Source organism: Nematolebias whitei, chromosome 2 (genome assembly GCF_014905685.2).
Source record: "Nematolebias whitei isolate Nwh7 chromosome 2, NemWhi1, whole genome shotgun sequence".
Lineage (NCBI taxonomy): Eukaryota > Metazoa > Chordata > Actinopteri > Cyprinodontiformes > Rivulidae > Nematolebias > Nematolebias whitei.
In genome coordinates, this window is record NC_056499.1 from 6,669,570 (window position 1) to 6,682,914 (window position 13,345).

Below are 13,345 nucleotides of genomic sequence, written 5' to 3' on the forward strand. Positions count from 1 at the left end.
CAACTAGTTTTATTCCTTGCAACTAGTTTTATTCCTTGCAACTAGTTTTATTCCTTACAACTAGTTTTATTCCTTACAACTAGTTTTATTCCTTACAACTAGTTTTATTCCTTACAACTAGTGGGTGTTCTAATGACGTGCTGCTTATTTGCACAAGGTGCTTGTGAACCGTCACCATTCTTTAATGCTGTCTCTCCTTCATTGAACAAATGCTTTAACTCTTATATACTTCACACAGAATGCGTTTCCAGCTCGTTGAAAAGCTTTATATTGAATAATTAAGAGCAAAGAGGAAAAAAACAGTTAAGCTGCAACTGCATTTATTTACTAGACGTGGTTATTTCAGAGACTGTAAAAGAAAAAGAAAACCACATTTAAGCGAAACATGGACTAAACCCAGCACCAGTGAGATCATAAAAGAGCAGAGAGTGGGAGTTATAGTCTATATTGTTAAGAAATGCTCGTATATTTACAAGTTTAAGGTAATATATCTATATTTTATTAAAAATCGACTGATTTCGGAGCAGCATCTTCTCTGTAGCTGCATCGCGGAAGTTTACGTTGATGACGTATGTCGCGAGCCCAACGCTGCTAGTTTGGCTAACGGTCGTCAGAACGCACCTCCTCGGCACAGAGTCGCTGGTAAACGCTCTCCAGGTCCTCCAGCTCCGTCAGGGTGGAGATGGTCTCCATGCTCACAGAGGACGAGGAACCGGAGTCGTTTCTTTTTGCTGCCAAGTGTCCGCTGTCAGCCATCTTCCGCCACACGTCAGCTAAACGGAAGTGAACGCAAACAACACTCGTCCCTGGGTTTGGTCTGGAAGGTAACCTTAAGGAATCGTTTTGGCTTATTCAGCAACTCGGAGTCTTAGTTGTATCTTAATCATGATTTTTTTTTTTCAAGAAAAATTTCCTCAAACATTGCAAAACAAAAAGCGTATGTACATTACTTACTGTGGTTATTGGATTACATGTACAGTATAGCGTTTACGGACAACCACCTGAGAGACAAAACTACGGGGAATAATACTCTACGCATGCGCTTTGACGTTTCGCTTTACCCATCATTTCAATGCAATTTTCATTTATTCAACCTTTATTTAAATTATATTATTTTGATTATTTAGCCAAATTTGTCGTAAGAGTAACAAATTATATTTTTTTACTTTGATATTTTCTATTATTTATATGACTTATTTAAAATATTGCATCTACTTGTTCCTAATAAGCTTATAACTAATTACAGTATCACCAGTTTATTGAAAAAAATACTTTTAAGACTTGACAAATCAAGAACATTAAATCACACCTACATAGTACTATTGCCAAAAAAATAAAAAATAAATAACGAGAGGAAAAAAACCGTTGCAACACATTTTAAAGATGCTAAACAGACTATTAGAAAGATATTTTCAGATGGGGAGAACACATCTTTTCACTTTCTTCAGACACATTGAGAGTGTACACCCCTTAATGTTCAGCATAAGAAAAACAGTATAAACTTGTTTTAAAGTACGTCTATTTTATATTTAAACATTGGTGGCCTTTTTTAATTTATGGTTTAGTTTAGCTGCATAACGACACCTGAAAACTGACTTTGCCTTTTGGTTTCATGTACCCACCACTACAGTAGCTAATCGCCCCATGTATTTACAAAAACAATATTCTAGTAATAACAGATTTATAATGAATAAATATAAGAATTTATAAACAGTGAAATAAACATCCTAATGAAAACAGCGTTTATTTTTAAAGGGAGTTGAAATAATAAAACTGTAATACAGTAATTCGTTTAGCTTTGTGAGCATTTTCTGAATTTCGCTGGTTTCTGTAATTTTCCACAGAATCAGTCGTTCATCTTCAGCGTCACTGTAGAAGTTGGTGTTCACTAAAATACATTAAAAAAGGATTAAGCAACAAAGTTGAATATCAAAATGTCTTTTCATTTTACAACTCCGCTGCTGCATTTGCAGCTCAAAATATTTCCCATCCTTGAATATCTGTGCCAACAGTGACCCCATTGATGTGCGGGTAGTTTTATTTGACAGGAAATAAATTTGTTAGCAAAACTCACTGAAGAGACAAACAAATCTTGCAATCATTGCAAGGAGGAGTCAAACATCTGTTCTGAAATTTGCTATTTCTCCACATCTGACGACACAGAGATACAATAACAGAAAATCCAGCTGACAAAAAGAAAAATCAACAGTGCATTGATTTTTCTGGAACGCCGTTACGTCAGAACATCATCCAGAGGCTTCTTCTCTCTGGAGAGCAACAAGAGTTCTTCTCTTTCCCGATGAAGCTCTTCCCACCTCTTCTGAAGCTCCGTCTTTTCGCTCTCTAGCTCCTGGCGCTGTCTACTCAACTCTTTGGCTTCTTCCTGCTGTGCTTTTCGCAGGGACTCAATTTTCTCCCTCTCTGCAGCTGCCTCTCTGGCGCTGGCTGCTCTCAGCTTCTCAACCAGCTCTCTCTGATCATTCAGAGTCCGAGCCTCCTCCCTCTGCGTTCTCCTCAGAGCGTCTATCAGTTCCTTTTCCTGCATTAAAATTCTGCTTTCCACTTCAGGTTCTCTTGAAGCCTTCAGTTCACCTGCAGGGACTGAACACCAAAGTGCAGGAAACAGCTTGAGACTATTTTAAGAGGGATTTTGCGTTTAAAGTTACAGCAATGAAAGATTACCTGGAATCTGGTGGTTGTGTTTTCTCAGTGTATAGCTCCTATCTGCCCCGTCATTTTTCAAATTTGTGTTGGGTGATAAGCGCTGCTGCTGGTTCGATGCCAGTTTAGAGAACACCTTCGGATGCCTCTTCGACATGTGTCGGTGCAAATTGCTGGTGCAACCGCTCTCGAAACATTGAAGCTTCTTCATGCAAATCTGACACTGAGCTGCATTCAAACTCTCCAGACGCTTAAAGTGATGCCAAATCAGACTCCGTCTGCGCGTTTTCTTCGCAGACTGCTCCTCACTTTCACCTGCGCATGTTGCTTGTACCGAACCTTTCTGCAAAGTCTGCAATAGGCCGTTTATGGCCGAATCGATTTCATCCGATGGAGGCATTTTGTTGGATCGAGTTGTGATTTCAGCGTTGCCATTCTCCAGTGCTTCTGCCAAATAAAAAGAAAACAAAGCTGTAACTGTGAAAAATAAAAACAGTAAAAAGTTTCCCAACATTTGGGAAAAGTTTTGTTCAAAGAAGTGAAAAAACGTCCGCCTTTCAAGACACAATAAATCTCCCAATAAAATTGTTTGATGCTGTATTTGTACAGTAGTCCCTCGTTTATTGCAGGAGAACTGTACCCTAAAGCCCCGTGATAAGTGAAAAACCGCAAAGTAGGAATAGTAGTACAAGTAGTTAGTAGTAGTTTATGTATATAAATATATATATATATATATATATATATATATATATACTCATTTTAAACTCTTCCCAGACTCTTGCAATATTCTAAATAATGTTTCTAATCTAAATGCTCTAAAAGAGCACAGCATGTCATGATTTCAGCTCTCTGCCTCCGGCTGCACTCTCGGCCACGCCCACTTCTCTGCTCTGAACGAAGATCAGCTGCAGGAGGAAGCTTCTCCCACAGCTGTGGACTGTACACAGGTGCTAAATCCATCCATTATCTTTTACCCGCTTCTTCCATTTTGGGTCACGGGGGACGCCGGTGCCCATGTCCAGCAATCACTGTGCGAGGGGCGGGGCACACCCTGGATGGGTCAGGTGCTAAATCATTTAGATTTATTTAAAATAAAAATTCCATGCCGATCGTGCGGCTCATCCATCAATCAGCCAACTGTGTGTCATGTCCAATCTTATTTTGAAAACGCGATAAAGCAAGTCCGTGAAAAATGAACTGCAAAGTAGCGAGGGGCTACTGTAATTTTTTTTTAAAGTAAATGTTTCAATAGCCGGACATGGGCACCGGCGACCCCCGTGACCCAAAATGGAAGAGACTGGTAAAAGATAATGGATGGATGTTTCAATAATTTGCAAATCATTACATTATTTTTTTTATATTATACTTTACAATGTTCGAACATTTTGGAAACAACATAGTACCTACTTGGTGAGTACGAAAAGGTATAACTAATAATTAACTCACTTGTGTTCCAGTAATTTAGAGGGAAACTGAAGCCAGGAAGACGTAAAGTAAAAATCTTAGTTCAAAACGTTCAAAAACTCAGAATGTGAAGCAGGAGCAGTTCTGACTTCATGTAATCTCCGGTCAGCGAGTAACAAAACCTTACCTGGAATCCATTTCTGGGTGTTCTTCCACGAGGTTTCACTGGTCCCAGCATTAGCGTTCGAGCCCTTTAAAGAGTTTAAGTTAGAGCAGGTTGGACACAGCTCAGAGTACAACTTCAAGAACCCGCCTCTCAAGGCAGGAATCACTCGCCTCCTCTGCAGGTGTGATCATCCGTGCTGAACCTTGCGATGTGTTCAAGAGGCCGTTGTTGTTTGCCGTCTCCGTCAGCTCAGTCAAAACTCCAGCGTCCCCTCCAACTATCACTTTCACTAAATAAGACAAAATGTTTGAGAATTTACAATCAACTGTTTTCAAGAAGTAGAAAAATAACTGAAGAGGAACCTTAAAGTCCCTGTGACATCATTTTTTTGTAATGAATATAAATGCATTTTTGAAAAAAAAAATGGCATTAATAAAATACTGCAAAAAATAATAAAATTCAAGCCACTGTACTGTACTGTTTTTGTAGGACATGCACGTCACATGCACCTTAAAGCTGAACGTGCGACACAACACATTCTGTTTGACCAAAAGCAAATGACTGAGAATCCAAGACTGCTTTAATCTGCTGAAGATAATAATCCAAGTTATTGACTACAGTATGAGTAAGCGTATTGTTTCTGGTGTGTTAAAGGGGTTTTCTGTTTTCTTGCACTATTTTAGATGCAACAAAGAAAAATCAAACGGAGCTGAAGCTGAAATAGCAGACTGACAACATCTCATCAGGGTAACGATTGTTGAGAATCAGCTGTTGAACCGCTACAGTTCGACTCTTCCTGCTTCAACCTTTACACTTGTTTAATATTTTTGATTCTAATTCAACTTCAAGAATGTTCTTTTCTGTTTACCCATATATCACTTTTAGATAGCAGGTGTTTCAGACTTCACTTGTTAATGTTTAGGTTATGATTGAACAATCACAAACAGATAAAATGCTTCACAAAACTGAAACTTTGCACTTTGCTTTGTGTTAACTTGTTGGATAAGGATAGATCTGCATAAAATCTATTTTTTTGGGTTTGTTACTGTCGGATACTGTAAGGATGTGCTACTTCTACGTCCCAGCAGTATTATTTAAGAGTAGCAACAAAAAAAAAACTATGCACGACAGAAAAGTGAACGGTGGTCTGTGAGCTTACCTGGATCATGCTCGTTCTCATGTATGCCAACATCAGTACCATCTTCCAGTGAAGGACGTTGATGGCTGCTGGCTAGTAGCTCTGAGAGCACCTTTGGGTGTCTCTTGTTCAAGTGCCTACGAAGGTTGCTCACACCACCGCTTTCGTGCAACTTCTTCATGCAAATGAGGCAACGGGCAGCGTTTAAACTTTCCACATGTTCAAACAGCCTCCAGATCAAACTGCGCCTGCGTGTGTTTTTGGCAGGATTGTCGTCGCTCGGCTCTACAGGCAACTGTTCTGCCGAAACTTGTTGGAAAGTTTCTGGGAAGGCACTGACAGGAGGACTGACATCAGAATCGTTAGGTGGGGTCTTGACGTCCGAGACTCCTTCCTCCATTTCCACTACCACTGAAGAAAAAGGGGGAAGAAAGTTTCATGTAAGGCTGCACATATGGATCCAAAAGATGTGATCTGGAGAAGACTTAAAGGCTGGTATGATCACGATTTGAACTTAAAGCAGAATCTTATTTTTAAACTTCTATAAATGTATAATACCAACTCTCAAGCTTGCAGTAACCAGAACCTTCCACCATTAATAAACCAACTTTATCTTCTGAGGTCACCTCTCCTGTCTATATTCCACTGACAGTCCCTGAGTAGATAAGACTAATCTAGTGCATACATATATATATATATATATATATATATATATATATATTAATTAATATCAATATGTATCTGGAGCCTGCAGATTACAGCACAGATGCAACATGGAAAGGAAAAACTCCCTCATGAGGAAGAACCAGGATCACATGTTGAGATCCTGAAAGCGCGCGTGTAAACATTAAAGCTGTAGTTTTCACAAACCTGTGCCTTCAGGTAATTTGGAAACACGTACCTGAGATGATCTGGTCTCCATCTATTTCCAGGCTCCCGTCTTCCTCCTGGCTCGCTGCACGTTCGGCGTTCAGTACGAACTCTTTCCCCGAGACCTCTGCGGGATGTTTGACACGCAGGTGTCTCAGCATCTGGGTGGCGGAGCCATGACCCTGTTTGTGCAGATACTGAGAACAGAGCAGACACTGGACCGACACGTCGTCTACGACCTTGAAATAGCTCCACAACAGCTCCACGACACTCTTGCGGTATTTGTCCATCTTGTCCTTCCTTCTCAGACTGGTTCGAACGGCCGCCGTGAACCAAAACAAAGCGGATCTACCGTTATGAACGTTAGCTGTTGTGCTAACTTAGCCGAATTCGGCTACGGCTATCCCACAATGCATTGCGACGGCCGATATTTTTTCTTCTTGAAACTATTTTGTGACGTCACAGATTGACAGCAACAGAACGCCCCTAAAAATACAAGGAACGATAAACTAATATTTAGCATTTAACATTATCCCGTTTTGTTTAATATGCGACTGTTTTAAATGATAGGCCCACCATAACCTGTTTGGAAGTTTATATATATATATTTTTTTAAAACAAAATACCAAATTTATTAGAAGAGTACTAGCTGTTAAATAAACGTTCGATTCTAAAATATATTTTATATTTAGTTTTCTTTTTACTAGCAGAGCAAAATTCCTTTCTCAAAATGTTAGATATGAACATTACCGAGGGCCTCAGGTTTTAGGGCCAGCTGTGAATTTGTTTTTCCAAGTTTTTATTGCCAATTATTCAAATCCAAAAGTATTTAAAATCAAATTATGGTCTTTTTCTGTTTTTATTCCTTTTAATCTTATCTTGTCGTTTGACACAATGATATACCTACAAATGCATATGCACTTGTAATACGAAAGAATAGAAACTCAGGTCAGACAAAGAGATTCTAAATGAAAGCAGCTGTTTGTTTTTTTATTAAAGGAAATATCTGACACGCAGATAAACAGTTTACCAACTCTAAGGCAACAGATTAGTGCTCAAAATGCCATATCAGTCAAAACAAAACTATTCTTAAAAAAGATAAATATTACGGCTTTAAACAGAAATTCACAGGCTTAAAACACAAACACTGGACAGAACAAAAATAAACTTTTTTTTAAATTTCCAGCCGACATAAATAAATAAAGTCTTCCTCAAACACATGATACAAGTCACTTCTGCAACAAGCAAATTACATTTTAAATAGGGGACACCTTATCAGTGCAAAAAGGAAAAAAAAAATTGGATACGTTAATAAAAACTCTGCTGGAATGTATTTTAGTAGTGACGAGCTCAGAAGAAAAATGCGATGCATTTTCTCAACATACTTAATATAAACTGTAAAGCACGGCTGAAGAAACATGTAAAATGTTGGGTTTGGCAGATTCCAAACCGATCAAATGAAACTTGCTGTGTTAGTTTTCAACCCTTTCTGATTTAGTGATGTCAACAGTGACAGCAACTGTTAGAGGATCAGTATTCAGAGGGTGTTAGATGCGATAAACGGCTGTAACAAACAGACACTTTATAAAATCAAATGTAAACTTGACAAAAAGGAAACTGTAGTTTCAGAATGGTTGATTTTACCTAGTAGATGGCACTTAAAATTATTTATTTGCACAACTGACTCAGAAAATAATTGTTGGTTAATAAATGTAAACATTGCCCGAAACTTAATTTGTTGCCAAATAACCACAATTTATTGCATCTAAACCTCTAATATTCATAACAAAATTATTATCTGCTATTGTTTTACTAAATAAAAAAAGCCTAACAAGTGCAGCAGCTGTTAAATTAATCCGTTTCCCCAGATTTATAGTTAAGTGAAATAAGTAAAATGTTTTCAAAGTCAAAGCAAAAAATGAGACGTCTCTACCTCCTCATGAGACATAAATAATTATCTGCTTTAAATGTATTGATATTTCAGCCAAAATCACTAAGTGATCAGTGTTGCGCTACTCAAACCTCTAAAGAGAATATTTGTGTTAGGTTTTGATAAAACAAATAAAAATACAAAGTGTGTGAACGATGTAGGAGTAGGCTGAGAGAATTCGAGGTTTTTTCCAACTTCAGCTGCTCTATAAGGAATGCATGAAACAAAAAACAAAAAATAAGCAACTAGCTTATAGCACACTACACTATTGCAATTTTTTTTTAAAAACTGGTCACGTTAAGGGACAAAACTTTTTTTTTTTCAAAACCCAGATAGCTTATGTTACTCACTCCCTACTTTATTTTTTCAAAGTAGTGGCAAACTGTAACATTTATAAATCAAAATAATTCCCAGTCTTTTGTGCCACGTAACGTTGCACGTATTAAACACAAAATATGCAAACTGCACACAGCTCCAATATTCTTTTCTACATTTTCAGATAAACTAGCATTTGTTTTATGCATAAAACTGATTTATGTGCCCCAATCCTACAGTGAAGTTTGAATAAATTTTGCAGGGGCCAACCGCTTGGTTGCGTGACCTCTGAACTCCTCATAAACTTTTTTTTAATCATTCTATATGTTGACAGTGCTATTTATTTGATCATTATCCAATATTTAATGCAGGTGCTGTGCCTTACTGACGTGATGATTATCACAAAGCCTGAAACTCAGTTTAACTTCAAAACACAGTGAGAATAAAAGCAGCATTTATTTTAGGCTCATTTTATCTTCAGGCAGACTTTGACCTCATCTATACTTTATCTTCAACACTTTCTGGTCAGAATCCAAATAATGGAGCTGTGGTTTACAAATGTAAATTTAGTGTACACTCATTTCAGTTGTGCAGGGAAAGCACAGGATGCATCTGTGTTCATTTAAATGAGACTAATGTTTAAAACATGATAAATTGTGAAAACTGTGGAAAAAGTAGTCGTGTTTGACGTAAACGACCAAAGCAGCTGAATTTAAAAAACAACATTCAAAGCCCTGTTCTGTCCCATATGTAGTTTTTGCACTTTGTGAATAAATTAATTCAGTTTTTGTTTCTCTGAAGAGCCTCGCACAGATTCTGATTCGGATCCGGCTCCTGACTCATGACGTCCACGCATATCCACTCCCCGCTGCTGCTGGACCGTTTCACCGCCTCGACCACCGTCTGTACATACAGACCGTCTTCGAATGTCGGCGCCGAAGCAACTGGTCCTCGTGCCCAAGACCTGCGCTCCTCATGAGCCTGAAAAGACTGTCTCAGTGCCTTTACCATGGAGCTCAGGCCCTGCAGAAAAGGAAGAGGCATCTCCTTCGCCTCAGGTCCAACCCACCCACTGTCACCTAGCAACAACTCCTCACTTTTATTGCCGTTGCGTTGACCGTAAAGTTGCGTGTCCCTGACGACCAACCTTCCAGTGGATCCAACTATCATAACCTCATGCACAAATGACCCAGGCATGTTGAAGTTCAGGGTGACGGTGCAGCACACACCAGCAGATCCAGTACCTCCCATCAGCATTTGGAAAAAACAGAAGTCATCGCTGGTGACGCGGCGGATGCCCCGGATCAAGTTGTTCTGTTGTACAAAAGTCCGTAGTAAACCGTGCACACGATGGGCTCGGGTGCCCGTGAGGTAACTCAAGAGGTCAATGATGGTGGAGCCAACAATGTGCAGCCCGCCTCCTCCCATCAGGTCCTCACAGGTCCAGCCATACGACTGGTCAAGGAGACTTGGGCCGTAGACTCGAACATCACACACCTGGATATCACCAACATATCCTTCGACCAGCAGCTTGCGCATCGCAACAAAAGCGGGCAGGAAGCGCAGGGTGTTACCCATAATGCTGAGCAGCTGAGGGTAGTATCTGGCTGCAGTCACCATCTTGAATGAATCAACAGCTGTTGCAGCTTTCTCACACACAACATTCTTACCTATACCTGCGGGAAGAGGAAAAACAAAGCTGTTAAGTAAACAATTGTCAGGCGCAAGTATGTGCTTATGGAAATTTAACAGTTCATAGATTTTACATTAATTAATAACAGTTGCTTTCTCCATAAATAGTGAGAGACATTAGTTAAGTTGCCTAGTAACGTGGGAAATTACTGTGTAATAAACCTGATTTAAGGGTGGATAGATCTGGTTGGTTAATGCTTTATATGTTCGGGCTGCTACACCATATTGTTTCACAGTGTCGCGTATCTTAGATCTTTCAGCATGCCGTTTGGTGTTCGTTTAGTGCATAACTTAATTTATCTTAGATCCTTACTGTATATACTGTTTCTTTTTACACTTTATATTTTCGCTATTTTTGGGTGTAACTGGGACCCTGAGTACATAATTTCATTCCACCTCATGCACCACATGTGATCCGAATGACAATAAACTTGACTTGAACCAGAACTATATGTTACAACTTGTCATTTCACAGTGGATCAGCACATTCTCGTAAATGCATTCAGTAGAAGGTGGAATTTGAGTTGCTGAGAAGTCCTTCAGTAGGAAAACATTGAGGAAGTTGCAGCTAAAACAGGAAACTGAGCTCAACGCTGAAGAATTCCATCAGATAAGATACCACATCCACTCCCCTCTGACATAATAAACAGTAATGTCTAATGTTAAGAATTTTTGTTTTGCTTATCTTGATTCAGATAAGAATTATGATTCAGAGGATGGCAGTTGTTTTTAATATTAACATTTTCAGAAGGGACTAACAGCTCAGCTATGCAAATATGTCTGACATCTGCTGCGTCACACCCAACCAGATCAGATTACAATGCGAGTTTGGACAAACAAAGAAGTGAAAAATGGGAAAAAGACTTGAGATAAATCGATATGGTGTTCAGAGGAAACTCAGAGCAACTGGCATAAAATATTAAACTCTTGAGTTCCTGTCTTTTAGTTTATATTTACAAATATTGATTTAAATGTAAAAGACTTGGTACAAGGCTGTACAGATAAGGTTATACAAAATAAATATAGGTTTATATTATTTTAATTAAGGCCAGTAAAGTGAATAACTTCATGAATCTATAAAATAAAAACTTACCCAGTGCTTTGACTGCAATCTGTTTTGTCATTGAGGGTGGAATATAGATGCAAACCAGGTCAACATCTTGGTGCAGGAGGACGTCGTCAGATCGGCTGGTGTGGAACGGGATACCGAGTTCTTTTGCTAAGCTGCGAGCTTCCTCTTCACTTCCTCCCCACAGCGCGTGAACTTCAAAGCCCTCAGCTTGCAACAACGGGACCAGCACTCGGGCTGTGCTCCCTGTACCAAACACACCGACTCCCGGCAACATGGCAGTGCCTCTCAGCAGGATTTTATGTGTGAACTGCAGCCATCCTCTTCAATGTCTGTTTATCTGTCGAGGCTTGTGCTGTTTGTTGGCGAGCCTGGATGAGTTTACCTACAAAGATGGAAAAAAAAAAAAACCTTGTAAAGCTGGTTGCTACTGACCAAAATTAAACATTCCTTATTTTCACCAATTTTTGCTTGCAAAAATAACTCTCAGTAAAAGTGAGTAAAACAGTTTCTGAACTTTGAGCTGCTACTAACTCTGACGAACAAGAAGACACCTGTCTCACTACAGGACATCTCTCTGCGACTGAGTGAATGTCTTAACAAACAGGACAAACATGTCAGATGGAGGTCCTGCCCAGCATTCCTCATCAGACAAGAGTCCCGCTGCATACTTAACATGACTTTCCTCAGATGCTAGTCCACACCTTTAAAATGTGAACACCCTTTCTTCTTCCAACACAAGTGCTAATAGCCACTCAGGTTTAACACTAAATTATGTCAATAAACTGTTTATGTAGCTCAACTTGTCAGAAACTCCCCTTGCTGGTTTTCTTATATAAATGCTGGTTTGTTTTTCATAGTAAATTTCATTCAACCTTTATTACAACTGTTGTTGAATTTTGATGGACAGCAGCCCTTACCCACAACTTTCTGCATTACTGAGACTAACAAGGCAGGCTGTTAAAAAGTCTCTATATGAAAGAGCAAAAAGTGAGCTTCAATGAGATAACAAAAAAGTATTTATGTTAAATGAATCACAGATCTGTGTGGGAGTGGATGTACTGTACTGAGAGAACTACCTGTGCACCTGCATGACCTGTAACCAGAAAACTCTCAGAATGGGAATCAACACAAACAAACTTGGAATAAAACCAACCTTTTCAACAGACCCTAAAACCGTGTCCACTGCTCAACATGTGAAAATTACGTGCCATCAATCTTTTTGCTAAGATTAGGGGAGTGGATGTGACATTTACACATCTCCATCTTATGTGTAATTACTTCTCTAATACGTAAACACACAGAGCCAGTCGGACAGAGGCTACTGATAACGTCAGTTAGCATTTAGCAGCTAGCCGGTCAAACAGAAGCTAGGCGAACACAAACACTCGCGATAAACGCCGGTACTTTATGCACCTCATTTATTTCTAATTCCCTACTGGTATGTAAAATTAAATACGACACACATGCCATAGAAACATGCACGGATAACACACGACGTACCCACTGTTAGCCGGGTCAACGTCCTCCGCAGAGAGGCGCTCAGCCGGGGCTATGCCCATCTGCTAATGTTAGCTTAGCTTCAGTAGCAACCGGAAAGACGTCGGGAGGAAGCGGAAGTACTAAACAATCCGGGTATTGTTCGCCAGAGGACGTTTTAAATCATGTGTATTTTTACCTTGCTCTTTGGAAGCAAACAGTAAAAAAAAATAATAAAGAAAATTAAAATAGATAAGGTGCACCTGAAAACTCTTAAGAGAATTAAAAAGAGAAATCAGGAAGATTTATAATTACTTAATAAGGAATAATTAATTCAATTCCTTTAGTTTAGGAAACTGAGCACAGATTTGCTACCAGATGTCATTCTACCTGAATGTCTACCTGATGTGTAATAATATTCTATATACATGGGAACAAACAAAAAGAACAGATCCTTCGTTGTTTTGCAACCTTGTCTGGGCTCCGTGGATCTGTCAACACATCGGATCCTCATGCATGAGACAATGGCCAACACTTCCCCAAAATTGAGATACTTGCATGCAACAAGCACGCACAATAATTTGCTTTTTTTTTAATTGCTAAATGTATTTCCCAGATGCC

The 13,345-nt window shown here is 39.2% G+C and overlaps 3 protein-coding genes across 3 annotated transcripts in view; all 3 read right to left on the reverse strand.

The window, feature by feature from the left end:
• cog4 (component of oligomeric golgi complex 4) overlaps nucleotides 1–775 on the reverse strand; it is a 13,981-nt gene extending 13,206 nt beyond the window's left edge. Inside the window, exon 1 of the mRNA XM_037696148.1 lies at nucleotides 622–775. Within this exon, the coding sequence (XP_037552076.1) occupies nucleotides 622–756 (135 nt within the window). The 5' untranslated portion in view covers nucleotides 757–775. The remainder of the gene's footprint in view (nucleotides 1–621) is intronic.
• A 1,091-nt stretch (nucleotides 776–1,866) lies between these two features.
• LOC119428473 (zinc finger BED domain-containing protein) lies at nucleotides 1,867–6,649 on the reverse strand. Its single transcript, XM_037696158.1, has 6 exons — nucleotides 6,271–6,649; nucleotides 5,391–5,780; nucleotides 4,402–4,520; nucleotides 4,253–4,316; nucleotides 2,683–3,108; nucleotides 1,867–2,601 (listed from the first exon to the last, which is right to left on the reverse strand). The coding sequence occupies exons 1-6, from the start codon at nucleotides 6,527–6,529 to the stop codon at nucleotides 2,234–2,236; spliced, it is 1,626 nt and encodes a 541-aa protein (XP_037552086.1). The 5' UTR covers nucleotides 6,530–6,649; the 3' UTR covers nucleotides 1,867–2,233.
• Nucleotides 6,650–9,209: 2,560 nt separating this feature from the next.
• Nucleotides 9,210–12,823, reverse strand: gfod2 (glucose-fructose oxidoreductase domain containing 2). The gene is made up of 3 exons (XM_037696169.1): nucleotides 12,749–12,823; nucleotides 11,270–11,630; nucleotides 9,210–10,160 (listed from the first exon to the last, which is right to left on the reverse strand). The coding sequence occupies exons 2-3, from the start codon at nucleotides 11,520–11,522 to the stop codon at nucleotides 9,265–9,267; spliced, it is 1,149 nt and encodes a 382-aa protein (XP_037552097.1). The 5' UTR covers nucleotides 11,523–11,630; nucleotides 12,749–12,823; the 3' UTR covers nucleotides 9,210–9,264.
• Between the last annotated feature and the right edge of the window lie 522 nt (nucleotides 12,824–13,345).